This window comes from Vigna angularis, chromosome 4 (genome assembly GCF_016808095.1).
Source record: "Vigna angularis cultivar LongXiaoDou No.4 chromosome 4, ASM1680809v1, whole genome shotgun sequence".
NCBI lineage: Eukaryota > Viridiplantae > Streptophyta > Magnoliopsida > Fabales > Fabaceae > Vigna > Vigna angularis.
The window spans coordinates 35,586,390-35,598,210 of record NC_068973.1 but is presented as its reverse complement, the minus strand read 5'-3'; the positions used below and the strand labels follow the sequence as shown (position 1 = coordinate 35,598,210).

General features: G+C 30.3%; 1 protein-coding gene across 2 annotated transcripts; it reads right to left on the bottom strand.

The window, feature by feature from the left end:
* Positions 1–1,382: 1,382 nt before the first annotated feature.
* LOC108330676 (glucan endo-1,3-beta-glucosidase 5) lies at positions 1,383–5,448 on the bottom strand. 2 transcript variants are annotated; one of them, XM_017565186.2, is made up of 3 exons: positions 5,264–5,448; positions 4,783–5,182; positions 1,383–2,619 (listed from the first exon to the last, which is right to left on the bottom strand). In XM_017565186.2, exons 2-3 carry the CDS (start codon positions 5,124–5,126, stop codon positions 1,506–1,508), a joined length of 1,458 nt encoding a protein of 485 aa, XP_017420675.1. In that variant the 5' UTR covers positions 5,127–5,182; positions 5,264–5,448; the 3' UTR covers positions 1,383–1,505. The 2 variants fall into 2 exon arrangements, with proteins under 2 accessions (XP_017420675.1, XP_017420674.1); XM_017565185.2 differs by having other exon boundaries at positions 4,783–5,447.
* Between the last annotated feature and the right edge of the window lie 6,373 nt (positions 5,449–11,821).

Sequence of the window (11,821 nt, the reverse complement as noted above, 5' to 3'; positions counted from 1 at the left end):
AAGAAAAAAGGTTACCAGTGGATTGGATCAAACACACATACTAAAGTTAAGAAGCAAAAAATATGTTGATTAATAAACCATTTCTTTTATAAAAATAAATATTTTCATAAAAAAAAACAAATAAACTCACCTGTTATACGGCTATAGTTATTATTACTGGAAATCATATCCCTTCCTGTTTTTATCATAATGAACAATTTTGAAAAAGGTATTATAGAAATTATCAAAAATAAAAGAATATTATTAAAATTTATATTAAGGCAACAAAAAAATTGTGTACATAAATTGAAACATTATTTTTTATTGATTTCTTATGATATTATGATTGTATAACAAAAACACTTGTAATTTTTGGTAAAGACAATTACAAATCATTGTGAGCAATTTTTTAATATCATAAAATTGACTGTGTTTATGAAAGTAAAAAGCAATATAATAAAATACGTACAAAAAAATTACAGAATTTTGTCATGATATTATAGGTCCACATTCTTTTATATTAAAAAACAATTTATACAAATAAAAAAATTTATGTAATTGTTATTGCACTGAAAAACAGTTACAGAACATAAAAGAAAAACTATAATAAAACAATTATAAAAAATAGTTATAAACATATTTTAATTTTTAGTAATTATTATAGTTATATAAGAAAAAAAATTACGTGTTTGATCTTGACTACTTATGTTGGTTTTTCTAGAAAATAATTCAAGTGAATAAATTAAAACTAAATTATTATTCTAATGAATGGGTAATAAACCATTATGCAAGAGTAATTTACTATTCGAATAAAAAGTTCATTGTCAAGTAATCAAGTAACATTATTTATTTAAAATAAAAAAAATTATATACAAAAAATCAAAATTAAATAAAAATACAATTTTTTAAAAATATTATCATTTTATTCTAATTAAATTCATAACAGAAAGAATGGCTATTCCATTTGTCATTTTAAAAGTGAATAATTGTACTCTTCATCAATATAAAAAAAACTTGTTTGCTTCATGCACCTCATCGTTACTAAACGCACTCCACACTAACAAAAATATTACTAAAATATAACATAATATAATAGTTGTTCTTACCACCGCTACCACAACATAGAACCATATTGGAATTTAAACTGTTTCAAAAAAATTGTTTTAAAAAACTCGTTTTGGAATGGAAAGCTTGTTCTTAAAGTTCTATTAAAAAAAATTGTTTCATAATATGCTTTATGAAAATCTTGCTTCGAAAATCTTATTTAAAAAATCTTATTTTAGTATTTTGTTTCGCAAAATTCTTTTCAAAATGTCATATTTTGAGATTCAAAAAAGTTTGTTCCAAAAATACTCTGAAACAATAATGCAGAAATCACTTTTACGAAAACAAGGCCGAAAAACTATCCGGACAGGGATAACTAAGTCAGACAACATTGCATTAATAAACAATTTAAGTCACTTTTTTCTTACACTTGCTACACAGTTACCTGCATGCATTCAAATACAAGTAACAAGACAAACAAATCAAAACAAAAGATTACAACATAGGAAAATTACAAAAGAACACAGCACTGTGGGTAGAGATCCAATTTTTCCATGTAACACAGCGGAATCTGTCTGGATCATGATTCTGAACTTGCAATCTCCAACAGAAGGATCTTTGTCAGTGACCATAGAAAGGCCAGGGAATTTGCAGGCACTGTCCATCTGGTCATTGACCTGATAGTAACTGTTAAACGCATAAGAAATGTTACCATGCACATCCAAATTGCCACAAGAAGTTCCATACCCAAGACTAGTGCAATCAGCATTTTGACAAGCATAGGCCACACTAGGTGCCACTTGGTCATCGTTAAGGTTTGCCGAAGGTTTCAAAACGCACCACTTTTTAGCCAAATGATCAACCCCCTCAGCACCCACTAACCCATTACCTCTTGCAGACCCAAGATTAAGTTGGTATTTTGGTTGTCCATCCAAGTAAAACATCCCCCAATGACGCTCAAAGTTTCCTGGCTGAATGCTTTTGGCGTCTTCATCTATCAGACTGAACAAATAAGCATCTATAGGACTGGGCCTCATTGGGGTCCCTTTTCCAGACATGTAACGTGACATGAAACCTTGGTTGAAACGTTGTGCACTTTGAAGGTTTGCATTTCTGTCTCCATCTGTAGGCCACCCAATTTCCCCTACAATTATAGGCAAGTTTCCGAAGCCATTCTTCTGCAGTGCCCACACCAGAGTGTCGTGGTTAGCATCAAACACGTTGTCGTAGTTTCTTCCATTGTCATTTATAGCAGGCTGGTAGCCGTTAAAGAAGGCATAGTCAACAGGGAAATTGGGGTCAGCGTAGAGGCTGATGAAAGGGTAGATGTTCACTGTGAAAGGTGCGCCATTGTCATTCAAGAACTTCACAATCTGTACCATCAGACTGTTAATGTCTGGTCTGAAACCGCCGTCTGACGGCTTCTCTGACGAGCTTTGGTACACATCGGCATTTAAGGGGACTGTGACCTTCACACGGTTGCTCAAACCGGACTTTGTGAGAGCTGCCTGAATGTTTTGAAGTGCTGGAAGAGTTGTGGTTTCATAGGTTCTATTGTATGTTGACAAGAATGGTTCATTCCCCACTGCAACATACCTAGCAAAAGCCACAATATATAGACATAAGTGATTGACATAAAGTTACAGCACCAGAGATATAACACCAAAGAAATATGAGTCTAACTTACAAAGGATTAACACCATCTTCAATCTAAATCTTTAAGACAATAGGTTTATTGAATTTTCTTCCTTATATGATGTTTAACTTTGTAATTTTTATTCAACTAGAGACTTAGACTCGCATTTGGATTTCCTATATTTGAAATCCTTGTTTTATTAAGGGTTGGGAACAGCTACAATGCAAAGGAACAAGAATTTCACATCAAACTTGAACCAAAACCTTGGGTGGCTATAAGTGACTGAAATCAGGATCAACAACAATGGCCGAGTCTTATGCTACTACGTGGGGTTGGATTAAAGGATCAATGACCATTCAACTCTACCAGTTAATACTAAAGTGATATGCTTAATATTTAGAAGAATGAAAGGCTTTTTGTTCCCTAATTGGGAAATCTTGTTTGTTTGCCTATTTGGAAAAGGGTCATGAATGAATAGAAATAGAAATCATAAGTATATCGACTTTCAAATTCCAATATAAAGGAATATTACTGCAACAGAGATCCTATGCATCCAAATATCTAAATAATTGCACATCCATAATGAAATGTTTGGGAAATTGTGGAAGAACAAGTTTAATCTCCATACTTGCAGGAATTAACAATCGAATGTCATTCCATGTGCAGAGAACACAAAAAATAATGACTATAACTTAGGTCGACCCAAAAACAATTTTTCCTTCAATTAACATTAGAACTATAATCTCTTTCAAGAAAAATAATCACAAGTGAACTTGGTCATTGAGGGATGAAATACAAGGTAAAAAGATTAAGCTAATAGCTGTAAGGAAGGACATGAGTTGTTCCCATGATAACTTTCTAAGCATAACCTTCCAAATCTAAAGCATATCATGAAAGAAGAGCATAACTTTTGATGTTGGGCAACATTAATTTCATACGAGAACAACAAGGATAGGATTAATGTTTGGCCAGCTAAGGTAGGAATATAGACCAATTGGTTAGCTAAGGGTGCACATTGTTTTATGAGATTAGGATCTAGAATCATTTCAACAAGGGACATATTTTCATTCCAAATACATTAACAATGAGTGGAGCTTTCACAGATAGGCATATATGAGAACTAAGAGGAATATATCTGGCAGTAGAAGATGTGGAAGATTAAACATTGAACAATTTTCCAAACAAAATAAGTAAAAGGAAAACAGGTTCAATCGACCATGACAAAGCACAAGCTGAACCCCTGAAACAAATGCATTTCATTGCACAACAAACTCATCAAGGAAAAGATACTTATTTCCCATTCACTACAACTCTCTTCGGTCTTGTTGCAATGTTTTTCACACCGCCACTCTCAAAAGCATTGTATCAGTCATGATATAACACAGTCCTTTAATGTGCAGTAGAAATATCCAAAACATAAGAACTTTGCAACAAACAATTAAAATCTGTCAAACACATTGCTCAGTAAAGAAAAACATGAATTTTCACATCATCCGAAACATGGAAGTGGTAAGTATTATAACCATAGGTAGAGTGTACAATATGCTGAATTTCACGTCTTATATCTCTATATTTGTTTTATTCTATTTCTATTCCACGGTGATAGATGAACATCACACTTTTTATAGTACAAAAACATAACCAAGAACACAACATAGAAGAAGACAAAAACTAATGTTTACATTAGTATTAGTGTATCATGCAATGCAACATCAGAAGCACCAGAACAACAAAAGCAGAAGTGCCAACAGAATCCAAGCAAAGGTAGGTGTCGCAGGGATTGCCCTTGTAAAATATTGCAGAAATAACAAATTCATAACCAGTATACTTGTTCAGAGTTCAACAACCAAAGCTGTCGAAAATTCCCTTACCTAATATGCACCTCCCACATGCAAAATAAAAAAGACAGTCAGAAATTTACATGAAATTCTCATTGCTTGCATTCTCAAACTGCGCCATGATTCCAAGTTGTCACACTCCAATGATGTTTTCCACTCATACTTTTAAACAAACTGGTTGTTTATGCATAACCATTTCATCACCAAAAAACCAAGCCAAGCAACAAGAACAGCGAAAATTAAAACGACAGACACGGACACGTAACAAAGGGGTTTCTAATGTACCTGATGTCAACTCCTCCAGAAGAGACATGTTTGGAAACATTCTTGGAAACCCATTTCTCAGCTGCTTCAACACTGTTGGCGAGCGTATAAAGCATGTCATTGGGAATCCCCACCATGACCTGTATCCCAGACTTCTTGAGAGCATCCAAAATACCAGGATCAGCATCAAAAAGTTTCACCTTCTGAATGCCATTGTCCTTCAGCATCTTCACCACCTTCGAAGGAGACAAAGGGTGTGTCGACTGTGTCCCCCAGTTCACACCAATCCCACTCACTGACCCCACCAACCCCACCAACACCACAACAACAACAAAATCACACCTTCCAAACATTCCACCCCCCATTAATCCAAAATCACCAACACCGAAAATCTGAAGCACCCAAAGTTTAATTCGATGATCTAAAAGGCACAGTGAAGAATGAGTCAAGCTCTGAAGTTAGTTGGAAAACACAATAAAACATAGACTAAGACAACAACTACAGTGAATGCAGAAGGGATCCTAAGGACATTTGTTGCGTCTGCTTTTGAGTTAAGCTGATTTGTGCATAAGTACAGAGAAGCGGAGTGAATGAGGAACAAGTTATGTGGTGGAGAATCTTTTTCTTTTGTTTTGTTTTTTCTTTTTAAATTTGAACTGAAATAAACAAGCAAAGCAAAGCAACACTGCAGAGTGGTCTCTGTGTCAGACTTTTTTTCAAAAAATCTCGAAAACCACATGCTTCGGTTGCAATTATGACGAAAATGTTTTCTGACTCATTTACACATATTCAACTTTCAAACAAATACTGTTCAATTATCAAGAAAAATGTTTTTGACAGTTGAAACGTGTATTTTAATATATATTTATTAAACTTTTTATTTTATGAAAAGAAAGTAGCGTTTTTAACGGCGAGTTTACTATTTTAGGATGTTGAAAAAGAAAATAATAATATAAAATCTTTATCAACAGTTACATTAAAAAGATATATTAAAATGCGATGGGTTATATTTATGATGTTTTCGATAACATTTTTTATATGCTATAACATCAGTAATGGAGATTTTCTTTTTTCTATACACATTATTTTAATAATTGTTATTTTAAATTAAATAATTTTATTTTTTTATCTTTTAAAAGACTGTTAATTTAAATTTAATTATTTTTTAATTAAAATAGTTATATTATTGTTTTATTTTTTAAATCAAAATTCATTTAAATTCCGTTATTTTTAAAAAATTAAATTTGTAATAAAAAAGAGAGGATATATGCATGCGTTTTCATTGGTATATTATAATATCAATTAGTTTTTGTTGTTGTTTTATAGTATCCACTTAATTTAGTTTCTGAAAATATTCAAATTCAATTTAATCTCTGGAAAAAATCATTTATTGGTCCTTTTGTCATTTTTTTTAGCGTTTGTACAATTTTTTTGGAATCTCTACTTGATTTTCTAGTGAGAAAAAGAGCTCCTGATATGAATATGGTTTTTTTCATTACTATTACTCAATCATGACTCAGGACGGATTGAAATAAAGTTTGTTTGTATTTATAATTGGTTATAAACGAATACTATAATTCAAATTTTCCTTATTTTCAAAATTTTCTCATGTCTTTGTCTTATTATTTTCAATATTTATAGTTATAACTTAAATCCTAATATTTTGGAAAAATATAAATTTTAAATATATTTTATATGTTCAATAATATTATTTATTACCCATTTAATCATGCCATGATTTATATATTTAGAAGAAATATTTGTTATAAATTTTAGTTATACAAAAAAAAAATATTGCGTGTGATTGTCATGCTAAAATGCTTATATAATTAATTATTGGAAATATTAATATGTACCAATTTACCACTTAAAACAATCTTGATGGCTTAAATTATTTATGATCATTATTTACTAAATTAAATAATCAAATAAAACCGCCTCATATTTGTAAGTCATAAACTATTTAATATTTTTTAAATACTATATCGCAATTAGTAACTTTTTATAGCATATACTTATTTAACTATTTGTTCTATTTTTAAAATTTTTATTCTTGTGAAATAAAGTTGGCAAAGTGTTTAATCAATAAAACTGGTTATCTTGTTCCAGACGTGTACCTTCCTTCATTCCGGAGTCTTGTGATGCCCAATGAACATAACATTTGCTCCAACCTCAAAGAAGTTCTGACTAGCAAGTTTCTTGCTTTAAACTTTTTTATTTTCTTTCATTTCCCTTTGTATTGTGTTTTTTATATAATAAAAACAATGTTCTTTTGCAAATTGAGTTAGGTTAAAGGAGCTGTCGGGAGGTTTAAGTTAAAAGGGAAAAAAGGTCGAAGTTTTGATTATATGTTTTCAAATATATGTTGCTTAGAAAGTGCATTAGAGATGAGTAAAAAAAAAAAAAAAGTTTTTTTAATTTTTAAACTTTCAATAAATTTTATTGTAATATGCTCTTAAACTTTATAAGTTATTATATATAATTCTCTTAACAGTATTAAAATAAGTCATGGGTTAATCACTTAAACTCCTTAATATAATCTTTTTTCATATTATCAAGTTTGTTATGTGGTGTCTCATTTTCATTCACATCACCTAAATATTATATTCTATATGAGTTAATACTAATTGAATTAGAATAGTCTCGTCCAATACATCATAATTAACATCTTTTCTTAAAAATAATTAATATGGCTAATTTTATATCACTATTTTTCACAAATATTTTTACATTAATCGATGTCACTAAATATAAACATTTCACTTAGTGATATAAAAAGAAGAACAATATAATAATTGAAATAAATCATTTTCACAAAATTATCGTCCAATGTCAAGTAGTCACTATTCAACACCACAAAGTGAGAGGAGGCTTATTGTGAGTGTGACACTTGGTGGTGCTTAAATTACGCTTCATGGCAATGCAACAAAAAGTGAATTTAGTACAATTTAACGTGTTTTCAATTAACTTTTTATATTTCCCACCATCTCATAACTCTTAGATAAGTTCTACACAATTCATAATACAACATTTTTCATCAATAAAATAAATCCAATAAACTAGTCAGGTTTGCTTGAATTTTCTTTTATAACCTTTTTAAGATATACCTTCAAGAAATAAAATAGTTATAATCACAAATACAAAGTCACTAATTCAACCAAATACAAGGTAAACACTTCACCATATAATCACAAAAAAAATTCACACATTCATCAAATGTTCTTTTAAGCAAATTCTCATACAACCACATTCATACTGACATCATAAAATTTTAAGCATCAATCACAAATTAACTTATTGATTCAAACAATTTCAACCAAAATTCAAAGATCAATCATCCAAACCAAAATTTACTTTCCCAACCAAATTTTAACTTCCTTTCTGCTGAAAATGATACAACTACCAACTTAGTTTATGAAATCACATATCTCATAAAAAAATCACGTTTAATCAAACATTAAAATTTCAATCATATCTTCATTCGAAATACATTATTTGCATCACAGTTCAAAACAATACAAAAACATGTAAAACTAAATGATTTGGTATTTAATTTACCATGTTTTCGAGAATAAACAAACACCAATATAGGCTTATTATAGAGTCTAAAACAACAACACTTGATTTTCAACACATAGGTTACCCAGGATAGTTAGGATTGACGAGCACAAAGATAACCCATGATGGACGAGTTGACGAGATGACCATAATGGACATGCTAGTCGAGATAGAAGATGTTTCAAAGTGTGAGGTCGAGGTCAACTCCCACAAAACATTGTATTGCAGTTGGGTCTCCAAACACAATCCTTTGCTTCTTGTCTTCTGTCGTTGTTCGTCCAATACTACTCGGAGGGTGCATGTAGAAAAACCTTCTGATGCCAAAGTTAATGTGAATTCAATAGTTTAGATATTTAATGTGTATTAAATGTAATCACTTACCTCTTTACCTAAAACTTGTATTTATATATTTCAAAGTGAGTATTTGATTAGTGTCGGCCTAATTATGGTCTATCCGATAATAATTATGTTTTGTCTTGATTTGATTAGTATTATAAAAAATGTAATTTTAAGTTGATTGTTTGACTTGTAGTTTGGAACCACACAGTTAGGAAGATCTTGTGGTCCTATTTGTTACATAGTTGATTCGAAAAAATGTTCGGTCTGAAGTTGCTCAAACGATTATATGGTACACAAGGTATGACCAAGATTAACGTGATAGATGGGATGGACAAACTAATAGATGGTCGCGCTATCGGGCTGGCTTCGATGGATGGGATGGTCGGGTTCGCATGTTGGCTGTGCTGACGGGGATAACCAGGATAGACGGGATGGACATACTGACTAGGATGAACGAATAGGACCACTGATTGGATGATTGAGATATATGAGATGAACGAGCATATGAGAAGGTCGACATGGATGCATTGGTCGATCTGGCATGAATGGTTGGGACGTACATGATGGTCAAGCTAACGTGTTGGCCACGTTGATGGGGATGACCAAGATGGTTAGGATGTGAGTTGGTCAAGATGAACTAAATGAACTAGGCTGATCGAATGGTCGAGATGTACAGGATAGACATAATGACGAGATGGACAAGATGAACGCATTATTTAATTTTGCCAAGTTAGTTTGGATGGTAGGGATAGACAGATGGACAGACTAACATGATGACTAATATACTAAGATGAATGACATGGGCAGGCTGATGCGATGTCCTAGATTGACAACATTAACAGACTGACCGAGATAGACGGGATGGACCAAGCTGACTGAATGGTTAGTTAGGTTACAGGTTGACAGTATAATAAACAAATAAACTGATGGGAATGGTCAGGTTGTTAGTCTTGCCTAGATGACTAAAATGGACGAGCTTATGATTTATGGTGTGTCTAGATTACCTGGACAAATAAGTTGACAGAATGACTGACATAGACGAATTGATAAGTTGATCGCACTAACCTAAATGGATGTAATTGATGATACAACTGATAACTTATTCAACATGCCTACTTTTTTTTTACCATATTTACTTTAAAAACAAAGACTCGTGCGCATGCACAAGAAATTAATCCGTACTAAAAAAAAGTTTTAAGGTTTTCTTTTAAATATCACAATTAATTTAATAAAAAAATATTAATACTAAACCATTTCTTTTTAAGTTTTTTTTTTTTAAAAAGCTTCAAATAAATGCTTTACCTTTACATTTACCAGCCATCCTTAAGCTACCAAGATGTAAAGGTTTATTGATTTACATCAGGGAGCAAACTTTTACCAAATTTTCATACCAAGTCCACAAAGAGACACAATGTAACCTTCTAAATTTCAAATATATCCGTGATACATACTGTTGTACAAAATATTTTTTTAAATAACGTTAAAAACACATTTTTGCACTAAATTTCAGTATTAACTAAAGTTAGTGAAAAAAAAAACAAAAAAAATAAATGTGTTACTCTCCCATTTCATTTAATAGATCTTACTAATAACTTGTGATTAGTTGTTTTTAACTACTTAGTATTATAGTTATGCAATTTTACTTTATCATTATACATAAAAATTCATGCCGTTTTAATTATTTCTAACCCCGCCATAAATTCATATTCAATTTCTCAAAATACTATTAAAAATAGTGTATATATATATATATATATATATATATATATATATATATATATATATATATATATATATATATATATATATATATATATATATATATATATATAATTACAATGAATAATTCTTAAGTACACAAATTTGAAAGGTGAAGCTTGTTTAGCAATAGAGATTAAATGAGAATTCAATTGTTGCTAGATTTCAATTTTAATCAATAAACAATTCCAGGTTTTCTGAAAGTCATAAATACATTGGTCTTAGATATTAGATTTTCTCAATATTAATTCAAGTTATTAGTTGAAGAGGTAGTCTTTTTTTTTCTTGGTTACTCTTGGATTTGACTCTTTGTTATTCTTATAAAATATCGACAAAAGTTTGGTCGACAAAGAATATTTATTTTAAATAAAAATGTAATTAACTTCTCATTTATTACAAATATAAATGTTTTTAATTTATCAAAACTTATATAAAATATTTAAATTAGACTAACATAAATTTTGTAAGAAGTTTCAATAAATTTGATTACTTGTATTAAAAAGTTATGTAACAAGGTAAGATGTTTAAATATTTAACTGGTTAAACATGTTTATTTTTTTTAGTGTTGTTAAAACGGGTCACCTGGCTCAACTCGGTCCGACTTACATGAGTTGGCCACCTAGTTTCAATAAAATGGTCCTTTTAACAATTTTAAATTTCTTATAAAACTTTTAACAAAGAGTTGGTGTGGTGACAAAATGTAGAGAGTATAAAGAAGAGAAAAATCACACAAATGATTTTTATCCCCGTTCGAATCAAAAAATTTTACGTCCAGTCATTAATCACTATAAATAGTGATTAACTTTACAAACTCTATTCTCAAATGACATATACTTCTTTTCACTCAGATAGTTTCCCTTAGTCACACAACTCTAATACTCTTAAATAAAAAGTTACTTGCTAAAAGTTGTGGAAAATATATTTATAGCCCAAGGTTCAGAAAATGAAAAGACAACTCCCAAAATATAATCTATTATCATAAATGATAATCAATTATTTGTGTCTGTTAGAATTTTCAAAAAGTGATAATCGATCATTTTGAGTGATAATCAATTATATGCGCAACCTGAGCAATATTAAATCAGATAGTGATAATCGATTATTCTGAACAATAATCGATCATTTGCTCGAGTAACTCTTTTCCAGAGTCGTGATATTCGATTATTACACCAAATAATCGATAATCTGCACAATGAATCCATAAGAAAGAAAACTTCTAAGTATTTACAAAAGTAAAATAATTATATACAAATGATTTCTATAGAAATTGATTTTAACATTTACAATATAAGTTATTCAGGTCTTCAAGTTTTCACTTGCATCATCATCAAAATCACTTTAAGGTAACATATATTATATATACATAAATAATATGTTACAATGTGATGTAATGACAGTTAATTAA